The following is a 19,175-nucleotide window of genomic DNA, read 5'->3' on the forward strand; positions in this document are numbered from 1 at the left end:
CGAGCACTTTCTACACCTGTATACAGTTAAAGAGGGATTTTGCAAATGCTTGACTGCAGTAGTTAATGGAAGAAGAGGAGGGTGGATAGGAGAGGGGATGGAGGGACAGAGTCAGCTACACGCTATATAAAATTCCTATAATAATTACATAATTAAATCGACCACATTGTACTTTCCAGGAGGCATTAAGTGATCTTGAACTGATACATGAGGTTTACAAGTCTTAGGATCATTTAATATTTTGATTATTTTGAAATTATCGGAACATTGCTAATATGTGCATTTTATTCTGGGCAGCTGTATATGTATTTGGTATGCACAGGCAGTGTATCAGTCTAATAGTCAAACATTCACTTATGCTTTTAATACATTCCTGCCTGTGCTTAAGCTTCTTAGGATTGCATACACACAAGCATCAAAAGAATTACAGTTAATCGACTGCAGAGCTCAATTTCCCCCATTTAAGAGTCATAAAATGAGAGAGGCTGTTGATATGAAATGAACACATGCAAAGCACAGAGCAATGCGGACTATTTGTGCATGATCATGTGCGCCATGCATGCCTCAAGCCAGAAAAGGTCAAAGTCCAAAGTGCTATTGAGAAGCATATACCTACTGTTGTTACTACTGTTACTATAGTGACTGACAGGTACGATACTACAATGAAAAGTTTTATATTCCTGTAATTTATTTGATGATGAAAATGATGTTAGTTTGTAGTATGGCAATAAAAACATGAATTTGCATGTAGGTGTAATGATTCTCAGTGATGCAGCCAGACCAAATGAATACATGAGACTGCATTTCCATCATTTTGAGCTTTATTGTCTCAGCATGTGGAGCTAAAATCAAGAAACCAGCTCAGGCATGCATCAAAGTAACAATAATAATAATAATAATAATAATAATAATAATAATACACACTGCAAGTTATCATCTGCAGATTAGAATGTGAACCAGGCGTCTCCTGTAGCATTGTGTGAAATCCACACCCTTTGCATGAATTTATCTGACATAATGTGATGTTCATATTCCTTCCAGTCTCTTATGTAAGCAGGTTTAAGAGTTTATTAAAGACATGAAACCTAGCATTTCATGTTAATCATGGGGGGAATGTAAGAATGGGAAGGACATGCAAGCTCTACAACAAGTCAGTGGATTTAAGCCCAAGACCCGGTTGCTATGTGGTAACAGTGCTGACCAATGCACCGATTCTAATAATGTGATGTGTTAAACCAACACTTTTGTGTAAGGGTTTATTCATTTGCTGTTCCTCAGAGTCTTTATAAATACTATATATTGTATAGTGTATATTCATGGTGGTCAAGGTAAAAAGTAAACCACTAGAAACACAATAAGAGCTTTTAATATGATTGTTGCTTCATGATCCCAATGGTATTTAATATTGTACTCTTTTGTTTGAGTCTTAGGACAAGCACTGCACTCAAAACAGTGTCTGAAAACACTTATGTTTCATCCACTTGCAAGTCATGTGCACCAAAGGCCACAACTGATATTTTTCATTCTTCAAAACAAAGGATAATCCAAGGTCACTTGCAGGTCACTGAAGCGGGTGGGCTCAACCTTCAGGTACCTAACTTAAGAGACTGCAGATTTTGTCTGTCAAAAAACAAAACGGAAGCCAGGTGGATGAATCCGAATAAATACAACTTTTATTTAACTGATTGACAGATCTGATTATACAAACGTCAACACAGAGATCTGAAATAACGGGACCGATCAGCGAGACAATGACTGTACATTCTTGTTGTGACCCCCCCCCCCCCCCCAAAAGCCATTCCCCTTGCCAGCAGTAACTATGGAACTTAATTGCTAGTGTTTCTGAACAACTAAAGCTCAGCTACACACCTACCCTCTGAAACCTTCCCTTTTTTCAGTGCACAGTCTGGTCTGTACCTCGAGGGGCAGTTTGGCCAATCGTCGGGTACCATGACAGAAGAGCTTGAGTGTCAGGTCTGTTGTTTGGTTTGTGTAGTAATGCAGGCTCTGTTGCTGCAATTAGAGTTTGCACTGTTTTAAGAGTTTCTAGTGTAAGAGCATAGTAATGTTTTTGTTTTGTTTTGTCATTTGGTTGAAATGCAAACAGCCAAAAAAATCTCTCGACGAAACATTTCTATTTGCCTCACTCTCATTCTCTCACACACACACACACACACACACACACACACACACACAAAACTAATATGTTTTTCCCCTTCATCATAAAAAACTTCTTGCAGTTTTTATGTCAGGCATTTTTCTTTTTCCTTCTTCTACACGTCTTCCTCTGGCCAAGTGTGACTTACCAGACATACATTAAACCCATGAACACACACACAGACACACATTCATCCCTATGTTATTACCTAAGTGCAGTTTCATCATCATGCGCCCTCAGCGTTTCCTACAGTAAAAACACCACCTGTACCATCACAATCAGTGGATGGATAAAACACCATTGTTGTCGTTCTTGCAATCCAACCAACTCTCATCCCAGCCTTTACACCCCCATTGCCCCCCTCCCACTAACCATATACTTCTCATGTAACAGACCCTCTTGTATTTAAAAGAGACAAATACTTGTCCTTGGTGTAACAGCTGGGAAGAAAACAGGGAGTGAGCGGGAACAAAGTGTGGGTAAAGGGCGAGTTCGTCTCCTTTAGGAGAAAGTGAAGGAGAATGGGGAAGGGGGGGGGGAGGGGGGGGGACTGGTATGTCCACCCGTTCCCTTTTCCCTGCATCTTTATGACGAGGTGGAGAGTGAGAGTGGAGGGAAGAAGGGAGGCGGGCGGTGAGTGAAGTGCAGGGGATGGAGGGAAGGAGAGCAGGGTGCTGGTCTTCATGTGTCCTGCCCATCGGTGGCAGGGGTGTCGTTGGCATTGGACAAGTCAGAGTCAGTCTCTCGGCTGGCTATGCGGTCCAGCTCTGCCTGGACGTCGCTGAGGCCCAGCTTTGAACCTACAAATGTTAGCAGGGACGTACAAATCGGTGCTATGTCACAGAGTACACGATCAAATAAACAAGCCGCTTAGCCAATGCAGCAAATAGCAGTGCGTTTTCACAGCACTGAGTGGTTAACAATGCACAATGCAATAGAGAGAGAAAGAGGGAGAGAGAGAGAGTAAAAAAAAAAAAGCTAAGTGCACATGGTTAAAATAAGAGCTGGGTAAGAAGCTGATCATTCATCATGGACAGTTATGAAAAGTAACATGATTTTAGTACTGTTAATGGATACTTTTCATCTATAATACAAGCAGACGACTGCACTGGTTTCAGTGGTCTCATTCTGTCTCAACTCATTTGCATGAGGAACCGCAGCGCTTCTGCTGCTCCTCAGGATAATGACAATAGGCTTATAAATTCAACAGAGGGAGCCAAGCCAACGATGCAAAGTGGTAAAATATGTTTTTCAAAGTCTTTATTAGTGCCATTCCTATCTACATATAGAAAGAGATCATTTACTTCTGTCCAGGTTTACACATTTGTGCAATAACTGTGTGATCATATCAATCCTATTTTAAAAGGCATCAAAGTACTGTATTCAACTGCCGTTGGCTCTTCTTGCACTTGTTATCTAAATTACACAGCAAAAGGCAATATATTAGAATATAAAGATTTTTATATAAATATACAATTTTTATATTAATATAAAGCTTTCATTTGAATATGAAAGTTTCCACAGTGTGTGCATGACGGCTGAAAACACCTGCATGTATGCTGGCTATACAAAGTAAGCTGTTTACAGCTATCGTGTTTTTAAGCGTATTTCCTTCATATAACCCAGCCTTACTCAGAATCATGTGCACTGACTTTGGCAGATGTTAGTGAAATGCAATGCAACATGCAAACAAATCATTCAAATTATTTAAAGTGAGAGAGTAACAAGAAGACAGGGGTATTAGGGAAAAGGGAAAATAAATGGGATGCGACTGTCATTAAAATCCATTCATCCTTGTCTTCCTGGTTTACTGCTGGTAATCTTCACATTTTGTAGATGTGCTCCTAGCCACAAAAATCAGCACATTTATTCTATTACATATTCGATCATTGAGACTAATCTCTGAAGGCAAAATTTAGGCATATGGCGGAGAAGTAATTAAATAGCCATGGGATCATCTCCTGGACCCCTACTTTAGTTCTCAGCTTGGGGAAACTTATATATAGACATAACCTCCCTATTGAAAGGATAGATCATGAGTAAATAAATTAACATAAACAGAAAGCCCGCAGCCCAGTCTCTGTCTTTATACGAGAAGTAAATAGTGATACAGGAGGACTGATCCCAGCAATACTCCTGCTTTGGATGCTGGAGAAGGCGTGTCAAAAGAATAAATGGGTGCTCTCGGTGTCATACACAAGCAATAATGATGAGAAATATCTTGCTCACACACACCTTAACGTGGCCAGCATCCTCTGACTAGTGCATACACACACAAACACACACACACATTATGAATGGCGTTAACAGTGAGACTGCACACAAGATGGTGAGGGTTAGTTAAGAAGGACAAGACGTTCACACGGAGCTACAAACAGACAGAGACGACGGTGATGGGTGTAGGTTTGTGCAACTTGTAGATGCACACAGGCCCTTTAATGACTGTCTTTATTAAGGGTTGTGTTTACGTCTGGAGTGTGAGGATGAGAGTCAAGAGGAAGGATGGCAAACAGGTGACAAAAACAAACAGAAGCTCAGGTGATGAGTACTGAATAAATATGCGATGTCTTCAAAGACAGCTGAATAACAGGTCACTTCTATTCAGGGGTACAAAAGCAGAGCGCTTCCAACGCCTCAGCGCGTTCTCACCTGACTTCCGTACAGTTCCCGGTGTATTGTTGCCACCACCTGGTGTGCCGGGCCCTGCCGTCCCCGCTTTCTTTGTCAGTAGACTGTTGAAGAAATTGGCTAGCACACCCTCACTAGTCTGACCTGCAGCATAATGAGACTCGAGTTAAAAAACATGCGCACAGACGTACAAACAGAAGCGCACTTAGAGAGAAACCGACACGCGCGTCTGTGCGCAAGGACGAAATGCCTGACATACCGGACTGTGGCATAGCATTTGCTACGTTGGCCGCTGCAGAGCGATTACTCGTCCTCGGAGAGCCCGTGGGTGCCCTGCTTGTGGTGTCCTATATTAGGGAGAAAAGAAAAAAAAAAAACCAAGTTTCATACATAAGGACACTGGAGGGAGCTTTCTGTTATCATGTGAGCCAAAACTTGGGAGGAAAAAATAAATAAATAAAATGGACCGCTCACCACTGGTCGTCCTGCTGTCACAGCGGGCTGTTTGGCGAGCAGCGACTGTAAATTAGAGCACAACATGCACACGCACTCGAATTAGCCCTTCATTAACATATTAAAACCCTCAAGTGTGAGTTAATTTGAGCACCTGCAAGCAGTAAAACCCAAATAGCATCGACACCGGTGAAATGTTTTCTGACCTGCAGCTTTACCAGAAACACTTGGTCGTCTTCTGCCTGAATCTCCTTTTCGTGTACAATCTAATGAAAGTAAAGAGAAAAAAAAACAAAACACAACACATAAATGTATCAATGTTTTTTTGCTTCTTTGTAGCTCAAAAGCAACTGGATTTGACCAAAAATGATTGTGACCCTCTGCAGGGACATTAAAGGTTAGTGCAACCGCTATGAACTGTAAAAATGATGGCTTGTGGTAGCATATGATATTATAATAGTAATCTAAGTGTGACTTGGTGGGATTAACTGGCATAAGAGGATGTTTCAGCATGTACCTTTCTGACTGGTGGCTTAACTATTACATCCTCGAAGCTGTCCTCTGCTTTTATTGTCTGGAAGTTCTCATGAAGTATGGCGATCTTTTTCTCGTTGTCCCAACCTGATGGACTGGTGGAGGGGGGAGACTTGGTTACAAACCAGATACAGGTGGTGCCCACAGCACTTTAAATATGCACATGTGCGCAAAACCCTGCTTACATAAAGACTGCATCTCTTTCCACCACTTGCGCAGGGCAGTGGAATGGAAAGCCATAGAGTCTGTGGACCAGGTATTTATACAGGATGTCCAGGTTCTTCATTTCCTTCACTGATGTGTAAAGCAGAGAGGCGCCGTCTGACACAGCTGTCAAGGATGTTTTCAACACTCCAATATCTAGAGCCAGAAACAATGATAAACACTAACAAAAACAAAATTCTTTTAATAACAGTGACACAACTGAAAAACCCAATTCTGGCTTATAATTGCTACAGGGGCACAAAAGAACTGAGGCAGCGTGCAATTATTTTAGTCTTTGTGCTCGTTTTTAAACACAATAAACATGAAAAATGAAATCCTGCTTTCACTCACTATTGACTGAGTGAAATTATGCAGAGAAACAAACAACTTGAAGCAATACTGGGTGAACTCTGACAATGACTGAACTCTGTCTGCAAAAATAAATGAAAACAACAGTTCAACTTTTAACAGCTTACACTGCCAGGGAAATCCTATGGACAAAACACCTCATAGAAGGCAACAGACAAAATGTAAAGCTCCACAGCCATGTAAAGACACTGCATATGCACCACATTTTTATTATGTTCTCTACAACAGTACGACTTTTGCGTTACAGGTTGCGCTAGCCATCAGTTTGTTAAGGAAGGATACACTGCAGACAGAAACGTCTGATGTGGAACTGGATGAAATCCAGGTGTTCGTCTCTGTAGTCGTGCTCTTTTTCCAGTGTGCTGATAGCATCGCACTGAGGAACGGATAAACAGACGCCAGAGTTGAATGCTTGTACAGAGATGCAAAAAATAAGCACTGTGTTGCTATGACATGAAACCTTTCCTGCTAAAAAAAACCAAAACAAACAATAGACCCAAAACTCCATCTTAAAATTACACATGCTACAAGTTTTGCAGCGTGTGGAGGAAAAACAGTGTTATGTGTACCTTTGTGCAGACCACCACTACTGGTATTCCCAGGTTGTGTGTAAGTGTGTTGTCTCCTAAGGGCAGCAGCACGCTCTCTTCTTCTTCACTCCTCCTCTGCGGTGCTCCATCCTCCCCGGTACCCGGCTCTGTGTACTCCTGGAACTGCTTTACCACTGCGTGCAAATGCAAGCAAACACCGTTATGGTGCACAGACAGATAAGCAATTATTGGGACCTTGAAGAGGTCAGTTTTTAAAAACCTCCTGTTAGAATTCTTCTAATGAACCTCTTTAGACAAACCCATTTAAGTCTTTTACAAAGATGCCACTTCTCTGAGTAACATTTAATATTTCTAAGATCAATTTTTGTGAAGAAATTATGATTTATCTACTTCTAAGTCTGACTGCTGTCAGTATGACTCACGTCTGTGCTCCAGCTCCCGCAGCTTTTCTGGGGGGACTCGGAGTTTGTCAATGTGTTCCCTAGCAACGGCGGCCCACTTCTGGAGAGAGTCCAGGGCGTTCCAAGGCCGCGACATGTCAACCGTTATCAGGAGCAACGTGTTGTCGATAGAGTCCACCGGTACAGCTACTCCCTGTAGACCCTTATGGTAAAGGTCTCCGTCTAACACCCAAGCATTACATCTAGTGTGGTCTAAATACACAAACACACACAAAGCAGGTTCAAGTAAACATTCCGATACAGCCTCCTGATATATTCAGCGCTCGAGTTTACTCTGCAGTCACAAAAACAGAAGCACAGTAAGACTCTGTAATTTGTTTTGTGAACAGCAGGCGTTTGCAGGTTACCATCAATGTCATCGTCGTGAACACTGAAGTAGAGATATTCCAGGCCACGGCCTTTCATGTACTCTTCAACCCCTTGTAGCTTTGCAACCAAAGTGGTCTTTCCCGAGCCCACCTCACCTAAACACACATAAAGTCAGTACATAACATACAGTAAATATAACCAGTCAAACACAATATGCACCCCCCCAATCAGATACAACAACACAAGAACAGAAAATAAATAAATAAATTTGGAAAAAGCATTTTAAGTGGCATGAAAACTGAGGTCTACCAATACACTACAGGCCTGTTTCAGGTATACAATTTGATAATTAACCTCCATCTGGTGTTATGAGCTGCACATAATTCAAAGGTAATACCTATAATATTAATATATAGGAAGCATTTTCCTATAGGGAAGGTGTGCCACAAAAATTGCTTTCTTTGCCTAACCAGCAAACTTCAAATGTATTATTAATAAGACAGGCGACAGGGTGGTTAGCACAGTCTCCTCACAGCAAGAAGCTCCTGGATTCTAGGGCCTTTCTGTGTGGAGTTTAGACTCACCGGTGTGTCTGTGTCTATGTTAGCCCTGTGACAGACTGGCAGGCTGCCCAGGGCATACCTTGCCTCTCGCCCTATGACAGCTGGGATAGGCTCCAGCCCCCCTGCAACCCTGACTCTAATAGGTGGAAGAAAATGAATGGATAGATGTTACAGAAAAGACAAAACGCATCAGCCTGATTAGAACACATTATATAGATTATGTGTTTTATGGTTCTTTTCTGCATGTTTACTACTAGTTTTAGTTTATTCCTCGAATGTGCCCCTCACTTTTGACTATGATCCCAACGATGTCTTATTGAAAGGATCACTGCATATAAACAGGTATGAATGATATATGATTAAATTTGTGTCCTTTATATCACGATATATACACTTATATTTAATGTGTGTTTTATGCAAATTGTGAAGAACTATGAAACTGTGTTTTAAAAAAAATATACTGTAAAAAATTAAATCCTTTTTTTAGCGTTTAAAATGTAATTTAACAATAACAGACATGAAATGGCATTAGCTATTACCTTCATCAAATTAGTCTTTTTTTGTCATACATTTTCACTACGTTTTGTCTGGTAAATAAATAAATGCATAAAAACTCAATGGCACAAATAAGATTCCATTGAAACTACATTTAGAAAACTCTGAACTGAAACAAAAAAAAAACTGTCTATGGTTAATATATATGTATTTTTTGCTTATGTCACAGAGGTTATTGTTTTAAAGAGCGATCTAAGGACGATACAATATGCTGTGCATATGTGGAGACATTTAAGCAGTTCCTGCTATCCTCTTAGCTGACACAAAAGCATTGTTATTGTATGTGATTAGGTCAGAGCTGCATCCATTCCTGCTCGCTGCCATATTAACTTACACCGACAGGGGGACTCAACGCATCATAAAGCAGTGCTGATGATGTTGTCACAGGTAGCATTATAGTCAAATGGCCTCTCGCCGTCATTGTACACGGGTATAGCTGTCTGATTAGCTGGAATGGGTGTGCGGGCTGCGGATTATCCCGGACGGATGTGCCGACAGTGTGTTTTGTGTCGTGGCACGAGAACGGAGCGAGACAGGGAGGCACCCTGTCCGCTTCACCCACGCGGAGCTCTGTGGTCCTGCACAATAAAACAACAACAACACAGTCCGCTGGTCTGTCCCGTCCACTCACAATCATCTCTGCCTAGCTGCTGCTAGCATCGCTGACTGCTAGAATGACTTGCAGGCTTTCAAAGCGGCTGTATTAGCTTACATATCATCGTGTGTGTGTGTGTGTGTGTGTGTGTGTGTGTGTGTGTGTGTGTGTGTGTGTGTGCGTGCGTGCGCGCGCGCATATGACCGCGCGCCAGTGCAGGCGCTCACAAAATACACCTGTCTCCATCTCTCCTCAGCTAGCCCACGCATCAACAACAAAGCCTCATCAGTCCAAAGAGATGCTAGCTTAGCAGGAAAATTAAGTCTAACTGCTCGGATGAGGTGATCACCAGCTCCTTGGCTGTTGGAGCTAACGGTGCCTACTGGTTAGCCAGGAGAGTGCAGACAAACACAGATACCCACCCATGACCAGGACATTTTTCCCAGACGGTAGCTTTGATCTTGAATGGGTTGACACTTCGCTCAGGATTGTGGACCTGCACACAGAGCATCCCCGTTACAACACGCCCAAACATGCTTGTTCATTCATTCACAAACAAACGACTGACAGCGAGAAGCTAAAACAAGCTAGTAGTAATGCTGCTGCTGCTGTGTCACCAGTGCCCAGTCTGGTGCTGATGCTAGCTAGCCTCGTTAGCAGGCTAGCTGTCAAACCATCCTTATTCCAGCACAGTGGACTCTCCGCGCCCCCAAATTCTGCTCCCAATAAACCAGCTCTAATCAGCCATCGCCCACCATAAGTTCTGCCCATCATCCTCTTCTGGATTGGAGTTCTCCAGTGTGCTCCTAGGTCCAGTTGAATTGGAGGATAATAGTGCACTCCTCCCTGAAGTCGCCATCTTCGCAGGGCTTGGAAACCGAACGGAGCGCCCGGATGTAGCAGCAGAGCGCTAACCTAGCCCGGCCCGGGGCGTGGTCCGCCCGCACAAAGCTGCTGTCCCTGCTCCAGACATGAAATGATCTCAGCCACAGGGCAGTGTGACACAACCCCAGGCAAAGTCCACATGCAGTGTTTCTGCATTATTCAAAATAAATCTGTGTAAAACCAACAACACCACACATAATAATAATAATAATAATAATAATAATAATAATAATAATAATAATAATAATAATAATACAAGTATGGGCTGTACGGAAATAACTGCGTTTCTTTTTCTTGTCATTTTGTTCCAAATAAATAATCGTGTTTCCAAAAGAAGCTAAAAAAAACCCCGTCTTTTAGACAAAATATCCTCTTAAATGTGCTGCATCCAGAATCAGTGCCTTGATTTGTGAATATTGGGGCATCAGGCCTAAGTCTATAAGGAGATAAAGCGATAATTCCGTGTAGGAATTGGATGGACTTCAAATCGACAGTTCAGGCCTTTAAAAGCTGTACAGCACAAAAATGAGCTAAACTAAACTAAACTAAGTTAAAACGACTTAGAGCTTATTATTTAAAATTTTCTTTTTAAATTAAATTTCACACGTTTATTACGGCATTTAATTTAATTTACATATAACACACGAATCGGCTCGAAGAAAAGGTGTGTTATACCACATTATATAAGTGAACTTCCACCTGAAAACGCTGCAAGGAGTTAAATCTTTATGCATTTGTAATTTCGTAAATAAAATAACATTTAAAAGCTAAAGTAATCGTGAGGATTTCTGCGTGCAATTCCCAGCAGGGAGAAGCAATAGTGGCCTGAATATAAAATGTGATTATTAGCAGCCAAATAGGGCTCACGCAGATTGAACGTCTCTCTGCTGGGCTCAGAGTGAATCTTCGACTGCCAAGCTGTATCAGGTGTGTGGTCACCGCCACAACAAAACCAGCGAGGCGCATCAGAGCTGAGAACAGCGCATGCAGTTCACGAGTGCTGCAGTTCATCACAGCCACCGCAAGATGGCGCTGACACACTGCGGTGGAAAGCCGCAGATCCCCGGGCACGGCGCTCTCTCAGTGGCCCCCGATGGAGCCAACGGATTACAAACTCCTGTTAAGTGGCGCACCGTCCACCTCCTCCCCATCTTTCACCTAGAGTAAAGCCAGGCGGACGGAGCGCCTCCTTACCGAGCTCGAACTGTGGGAACTGGGAATCAGCGTTGACTGTCAGCGAGCTCGAGCTCTGCAGTGTAGGGGGATAGAGAAGGAGGTGGTGTGAGGAGGAGAACATTATAGACAAAGACAGTGAGATGGGTCCGGAGGCTGTGAGGTATTCGTGATTGTCAAGTAAACGGCGGTGAAGTTGTCCTGCTCCGCACGGATCTTTCCTTCAGGTGAGGTGAGTTTTCTCTCTCTGCCGGAGCACCCGGGTGGTTAATGTCTCACTCACGGGTGGTGTGTGTTACAAATATCCGCCCCCGAATAATTTTCTGTATTGTCCTGCAAGTGACATATACGATGCATGTGTTGGTGTTATAGAAAGAGGAGAAAATGAACAGCTTGCGGGACTTTGTGGGTGCATGAATTTGTTCTGAAGAATGAAACAACCAGGGAGAAACTAATAAACCTACAAATCCTATTAATTTTTTAACAAAATTGTTATTCTGAAAAAGGGAGTTGGGGTATTCTCTCTTTGAAATAGTGGAAACCACGGTGCAGGCTTCACTTATAAGCCTCTGCTTTAATTGTATTCTCCTGGTGTGCTATATGAGAAGATAACCTCTGTGAGAGGAAAAGATCCATCTCATTCCCCGGTCCCTCTCAATTTTCCTCTCTCCCCTCTGCTTCATTCTTCCTCACTTGCCTGCCTCACCATAGTTATTTCCCTATAATCCTCCCCCCTTCTCACAACCTCCGTCTCCCTCACTCTCCCTAGTCCTCCTTCTCTGCCGGCTCTAATAACACTGCAAGTTTGCAGCACCAGAAATCTTCACTAGACTATAGCTTTTCCCAGTCCCAGCGAGCTTTTAGTTGAAAATGTCCCCTTCACCTCCAATGGCCGATGGTCTTTAATTGGTTGCATAACATGCCACATGCCTCTTTAGGTTGTGTTGCTTGTGCAGTGGCTGTTACTCCCTTTGCTTGATAATCGATACGTAACGGAGCAATTACAGCACTTGAGTGTCAGGGACCTTTATGTGACTGAATCATTGATGCCACATCAGTCACAGTCACTGTACACATGTGCATTTGTGGTGAGCAGCTACATGCACAGAGTCAAGAGTCATCAAGGCGCAAGCTCTAACGATGTTACTGTACATGCAGAAAAAGAGCTCGGAGTTCAAGGCTGCTATAAGTTAGGTCATTTTTGCTCATGTGCTTTCTGTTAAATATTTGAAACAAGTTTCAAATTCTTTATTTGAACAAACATGAAAAAATATTACTGTATTCAAAGTGGGCTCCGTAACACATAAACCTTGACAAAAACATTTGTATCACTCTGTGTTACCTTAATATCGCTGTAAAAAAAAAAGATGGCAAATCATCCAAGCCATACTGAAAAATCTTTTTTTTAATTTTTTTTTTTTTTATAAATTTTATTTTCAGTCACAGCAGCATGTTAACAACAAAACATTGAACATACAGTAGTTTGCTGTTCAGTATTTACAATACCCCAAAAGATAACAGAAATAGAGAAGGAAAAAACAAACAAACAAACAAACCAAAGAAACCCCCACAAAACAACAACAAACAAACAAACAACAACAAACAAATAGAAAAATAAAATGCATAAGGGACATTCAGCGTACAGTTAGCTATGATAGCGATATAGAGATATGGTATCTGGTCATGATAAGGTGGTCATTTTAAATGTTTCCATGTACATCAAGAATGGCTGCCATGCCCTAAGAAATTTGGTGGTTGAACCTGCCAGTGTATATCTCATCTTTTCTAAATGTAAAAACCTCATGAGCTCCGCAAGCCACTGTTCATGTGTGGGAGGAGCTTCCTGCTTCCATCTTAAAAGTATAAGGCGCCTTGCGATAAGTGAAGCAAAGGCAATAGAATTCGAATAGCATTTTGGCAAAGTGATGTCTTGAGGTATCACCCCAAAGATAGCCGTTAGAGCAGAAGGATCATATTTAACGTTATACATCTCTGACAGAGTGTTAAATATAGACACCCAATAGATATGAAGATTGGGGCATGTCCAAAAGGTATGAAGGAGCGAACCTGTTTCTGCTTTACATCTGTTACACAGAGGGTCAGCTCCTGGATAGAACTTGGCTAACTTTTCCTTGGAGATATGTAATCGGTGTAGGACCTTAAATTGAAGGAAGAAGAGTGTACCCTCTGGAGAAAAGATTGCCAGAGCTCATCTGTTATAGTCATCCCAAGGTCTTTCTCCCACTGTGCTTTAAGGATGAAGAGAGAAGGAGATTGAAGATCTAATAGTATAGCATAGATTTCTTTAATCGCCCCTCTCTTATGAACGTTTATATTAATAATTTTATCCAAAGAAGTTTCCTCAGGTAGTTCCGGAAATGAAGGAAATCGACTCTTTACAAAGTGACGAATTTGTAAATAGCGGAAAAAATGTTGCCGAGGAACATTAAACTGCTTCAGGAGCTGCGTGAATGAGGCAAAAATCCCATCTACAAAAAGGTCTTTGATATTTCTAAGGCCATTACTTTCCCATATTTTAAAGGCAGAGTCCATCATGGAGGGTGGGAACATATGGTTTGAGCAGATAGGTGCTTTAATTGACATTAAGTGTAACCCCAACCTTTTCCTACATTGCACCCAGATGCTGAGCGAGTCATACAACAAAGGGTTACGTTTATAGGTGTATAGTTCTAATGGGAGAGCTGAACTCAACAAAGCTGATAGGCAAATTTTGCCACAATTGGATGACTCAATTTGGAGCCAAGCTGGAGTCTCTGTAGTAACATTACTCATCCAGTACAGCATATTACGAATATTTGCTGCCCAATAATAAGACTGAAAGTTTGGCAAGGCTAATCCACCCATTGGCCTAGTCCTCTGCATGAAATCTTTACGAATTCGTGGACTTTTGCCATTCCAAATAAATGCAGCGATATGCTTATTCAGTGTTATAAAATACTTATTGGGTAAGTAGCATGGGATACATTGAAATAAGTAAAGGAACTTGGGAAGTATGTTCATTTTGATAGAATTAATGCGGCCAATTAATGACAGTGGTAAATTGTTCCACCTCTGAAGATCTGTCTCAGTATTTTTAAGCAGCGGGACAAAGTTTCTTTCATAAAGATCTTTGTATGAGTGGGTAACCTTAACCCCCAGATAGGTCACATACCCTGATTTAACGTTAAATTGAAAACCTACCACGGAGAAGTGGGAAATAAGAAGAGAATAACGAATTTGTTCTAACACGTGCCATAGGTGAGGAGTAAAGTAACTGAATCCATGAAATGAAATTAGGGCCAAATCCAAATTTATGCAGAGTATAAATCAGATAATCCCACTCCACCCGGTCAAATGCCTTCTCAGCATCGAGTAATAAGGCAATTTCAGGGGTTGTAGTTGACTTGGTGTGTAATATGTTTAAAAACCTGCGCAGGTTGAAAAAACCATGCCTACCCTTCATGAAACCTGTCTGATCTGGAGAAATTAACAATGGTAGATATTGCTCTAGCCTGAGAGCAAGTGTTTTTGACAGTATTTTTAAATCTACATTTAAGAGTGATATAGGACGATATGATGAACACTCTAATGGATCCTTATTTGGCTTCAATAGGAGTGAGATGGTCATACTGAAAAATCTTGAGGTGTGATATGAAAATTTGCTGTCACCTCTGGATATGTGCAACGCATGTGACAAGTGAGGCAGATTCTGCACGCCGCCCTCATACAGTGGATCTTGCTGAAGAAGTCTTCCACATCCACACTTCACTATCAGTGTCATCTGCTGTCAACTGGAACAGAGAGACATCTGCTCTTTCCCCCTCCCACACACACACACACACACACACACACACACACACACACACACACACACACTATCAGCCGGTTATACATACACAAATGTATGCCAGTGCACGCGGGCACGTACAGCTGACTACATGCCACTCACTCACGGGTCTGTTGTAAGTCACACACCTGCCCTTTGGCTCCCTCCTCCGTCCATTTGTCTGTGTACAGCCCATTCGCTGCACTCAGCTAAAAATAATCAGCACCACACACATGGAACATGAATTATGGAAGAAACGAAGGAAAGAGAGAGAGACATTCAGGTCAGAGTCAGACCCAATTCCAACAGCTTCACTCCCCAAGGACGACACTAGACCACTCCATTAATATGCCGTTTGTATCATCTACCGTATCAGACCTGTGGTTATCCTTTAGTTTGGACTGGACCGAGGCTGCCCAACGGTTCGCCCTAAAGCTTTATGCACATTACAAGCTGCGAAGCTGGATCCATACAGTTTCATGAGATTAATTATGCATGTGATGCAGTGTTTCCAATATAGCAGTCATAAATCTAAAGCTTATTATAAATAAGTGTTAGCTTTACAACCAACATCAGCTGCTGTAACCTTTGAATAAAGAGCTTATATTGCTGCTTTGTATTTTCAATATGCTTGCTATTCTGTATATATATGTATATATGTATATCAAGAATGATTGAAGATTTTCAGAAACACTTTTCTTAAAAAAGTTGCCCTCCTACTGTATATCCCTATATATTGCGTGGGCTTATTAAAGATGATATAATGGGAGCTTCATTGCTTCATTGCTAAGCTAAGATTGACCTGCCCTGGTTGTAGCTTAAAAGAGTGGTATTGATCCTCTCATCAGACTATTGACAGGAAGGCAATTAGTTCCCAATATGTTGAAGTACTCCTTTAAAGACTCGAAAATGGTGAAAATGGGTGAAGAAATGCAGGGGAGTAAAGCCCACCATATCCCAGTATGCATACAGTACTGCAGGTTAGGTGTATTTGAAAGATGAGAGGGTTGTCATTTATTTAGTTATTTATTTACTAAACTACTGAGTACAGCTGTTTATTCTGCTTCTTGTGCCAGAGACAGTGTTGGCATTTCAACCAGTATAGTCAAAGCACTTATCCCGATCATCTTTTTCCACATTATCTTATGTAGAAAGTAAGAAAGTGCATATCAAACAGCACACATAAATGCTAGTGTGGATATATGTGACATGCCAAATCAAGCCTCACTGATTTTGACTTTACAAGCTTTTACTTTAAGAACTTTAAAGGTGTAATTCCTCAAACAGGTTCAACACACTAATTAGGAGTGGCAAATTGAGTCTGCAGAACCCACACAGTCCTGAGAGTAACTTTAAACAAAACACTTATGTGGGTGGTTGATTGATGCGTAGAGTTATCCCTTTGAACATGTTAAATTTTATTCAGATCATTGCTGGTGTTGGAATAGAATAACTCACCTTGACTAAATGGAAGGTGGCAGATATATTTGGGCATTTTTTATTTATTTCTTTTTTTGGTGTAATGATGTGTCACATTCTTGCAGAGTGTAACTATAAGACGTGATTCATTATGAATGGTTCGTTTCACATGACTATGGCAAAAAAAGTTTAAAAAAATCTCTGTGTCACAGTAATTAGATACTTGACAATATTCTATTTAGGGATGTGAACATTATACACGCGGCGGAAACCTGAGGAGAAACCCGGCAATATATTCTGGTTACTCAGCATAGCTCACTGTATTCCTGTGAGCGTGCACACCGGTTTGTTTGCATGCATGTGCTTCCTTGTGTTCCTCAACATTATGCATACATACATACATACATAACGTTTGCATTAACATTTGTAAATGGACTTCCGTGCAAATGTGTGTTAATGCTACACAATATATGTGCATTTGTGTACATTTGTGGACCTTGCCTGTAATTCAGAGGTTTAGAGTCCCTGACCTTGAACAGTTTGAGAGCTGTTTGCTTAGTCAGGGCCACTGCATCTGCTCATGTCAAGGCAAAACAACAGGGATAATGCTCTGCAGTGCACGTGATTTTTTCCCCATCTATCTATCTATCTATCTATCTATCTATCTATCTATCTATCTATCTATCTATCTATCTATCTATCTATCTATCTATCTATCTATCTATCTATCTATCTATCTATCTATCTATCTATCTATCTATCTATCTATCTATCTATCTATCTATCTATCTATCTATCTATCTATCTATCTAGATCTTGTTACAAAGTACAAATCAACCCCATCTTTTCTTCTCTTTCATTTCAGTGTGTGATTGCGCGTTCAGCATGAGTAACATCTATGAGTCTGCAGAGGCCACGCTGGGCTTCATCAGCTCTCCGTGCCTGACCAAAGTGGAGCTGAGAGTGGCCTGCCGGGGCATCTCGGATCGTGATGCCCTTTCCAAACCCGACCCGTGTGTGGTGTTGAAGATGCAGTCACACGGCCAGTGGTTTGAGGTACAGTAATTGGATGGGAGGAGGGGTGAGAGGTACGGCGTGTAAATGTTTGATAGCCAGAAAATAGAGGTTTAATGGTCGGGCGGAGCCATCTGTGGAGTGTTTATTATTCTGAAGTGTCCTCTCTCGTGATGCTGATTCTACCCAGGGTAAGACACTCTGGTAAGAGCTGCAGGTGTCCGAGAGTCTGTACGAGTCTGTACGTGGGCGCAGTTTCATATCTCATTGTTGTTCTGTTATAAATTAGATCGCTATTTCAACTATTGCTTTGGTGGATTATTTTCCTTTTACTCTTGTTGTGGGGGTCCACAGAGATGATTGAACAGCCCAATGTTATTCACCTAGTAATATAACATTGTGACCTCTATATTTGGGCTTTGAACACTTTCACAAATACTTTAACTTTGGTCTCTGTATAATTTTCTTTTGCTTCTAATATACACTTGACACATTTTTCATTTTCAGTAAAAGCCATGGCACACTCTACGCAATTTGCCCATGACCTGATGTGTGTGACTGTGGGGCTCAAGTGCATTCATCATCTCTTCAGGTTCTATGGCAAACAATTCCTTGTGAATTTCTCCGCAGACAGCACTTGAAATTACTCAAGCACGTAATTGAATTCATGTTTGACTAAATGATTGCGTGTAATCAAGAACCCGAGCTATCGTGCAGAGCTGTGATTGTGTCGCTAACCTTCCTCCTACTAAACTGAGAGTTATGTTTGGTTCTTATAAATTATGGATGTTAATCGTCAAAGAGGTCACCAGAAAGCATGACTATTGTCGGCTGGGCTAAAGAGTTTATTTATCTATCCAAATATTTCTGTCATCTAGGAATTGAAAGCATGATCTTAAAGCATAATTTTTGCAGCATTTCCCAAAACAGCTCATACATGGAGCAACGTAATTAACCTTTAAAAGGCCGTATGTCATGGTTTGTCTGGCCGGCCTCAAACGTAGGACTCAGGAATGAAAGTTCATTGAGTTTATTTCCAGTTTTGGTGCATCTAATGTTACATACAAAGTCTGTTTGAAGTGCTCAGTTCAAAAGTCCAATACGTAAAAAATCAAATGGAAGAAGGTTTCCGTGAATCCAAGGCCATCCTAAGAAGAGACACATTAGAAAGCTTTGGCAAGTAAAGTGAAACAGAGACTTACAGCAAGGCCACATGGAAGCTACTGCCTTTATAACGCTCAGGCGAAGACTGATTGTCAGGTCACAGCTTACAGTTTTTCTCAGTCGCTTTGGTGCGTTTCTCAGATCAGAATTGAAATTCTCATAACTATTAGTTCAACCTCCACAACACTCAGTCATTTGTGCACATCATAGTAGCAATTTCTCCTCTCTCTGAACAAACTGCAAATGATTTTGGACATGAATCAGTTGCTTCCATACATTTCCCTGCTGCTTTCTGACATTTCCATTTGCTTATG

General features: G+C 41.4%; 2 protein-coding genes across 3 annotated transcripts in view; one reads left to right on the forward strand and one right to left on the reverse strand.

Moving 5' to 3' along the window:
- Positions 1 to 1,647: 1,647 nt before the first annotated feature.
- Positions 1,648 to 10,320, reverse strand: dync1li1 (dynein, cytoplasmic 1, light intermediate chain 1). The gene is made up of 13 exons (XM_024798278.2): positions 10,136 to 10,320; positions 9,803 to 9,876; positions 7,706 to 7,822; positions 7,320 to 7,550; positions 6,916 to 7,070; positions 6,629 to 6,722; positions 5,959 to 6,094; positions 5,757 to 5,868; positions 5,446 to 5,505; positions 5,261 to 5,305; positions 5,046 to 5,133; positions 4,808 to 4,930; positions 1,648 to 2,958 (listed from the first exon to the last, which is right to left on the reverse strand). Exons 1-13 carry the CDS (start codon positions 10,237 to 10,239, stop codon positions 2,840 to 2,842), a joined length of 1,458 nt encoding a protein of 485 aa, XP_024654046.1. The 5' UTR covers positions 10,240 to 10,320; the 3' UTR covers positions 1,648 to 2,839.
- A 999-nt stretch (positions 10,321 to 11,319) lies between these two features.
- The window catches only part of cpne4b (copine IVb), a 29,247-nt gene continuing 21,391 nt past the window's right edge, over positions 11,320 to 19,175 (forward strand). The window contains exons 1-2 of one of the 2 annotated variants that reach the window (XM_004547970.4): positions 11,320 to 11,670; positions 17,549 to 17,739. In XM_004547970.4, coding sequence (XP_004548027.2) covers positions 17,569 to 17,739 — 171 coding nt within the window. In that variant the 5' untranslated portion in view covers positions 11,320 to 11,670; positions 17,549 to 17,568. The remainder of the gene's footprint in view (positions 11,671 to 17,548; positions 17,740 to 19,175) is intronic. The other variant, XM_023153917.3, reaches the window with a different exon arrangement.

This window comes from Maylandia zebra, linkage group LG22 (genome assembly GCF_041146795.1).
Source record: "Maylandia zebra isolate NMK-2024a linkage group LG22, Mzebra_GT3a, whole genome shotgun sequence".
Lineage (NCBI taxonomy): Eukaryota > Metazoa > Chordata > Actinopteri > Cichliformes > Cichlidae > Maylandia > Maylandia zebra.

Excerpts from the sequence above, each read along its gene's own strand:
- dync1li1 (XM_024798278.2), bottom strand. The coding sequence starts at position 10,239 with ATGGCGACTTCAGGGAGGAGTGCACTATTATCCTCCAATTCAACTGGA. Across the intron at positions 5,506-5,756 it reads TTAAGCCACCAGTCAGAAAG|ATTGTACACGAAAAGGAGAT; the intron begins GTACATGCTGAA and ends TACTTTCATTAG. Across the intron at positions 4,931-5,045 it reads AAATGCTATGCCACAGTCCG|GTCAGACTAGTGAGGGTGTG; the intron begins GTATGTCAGGCA and ends ATTATGCTGCAG.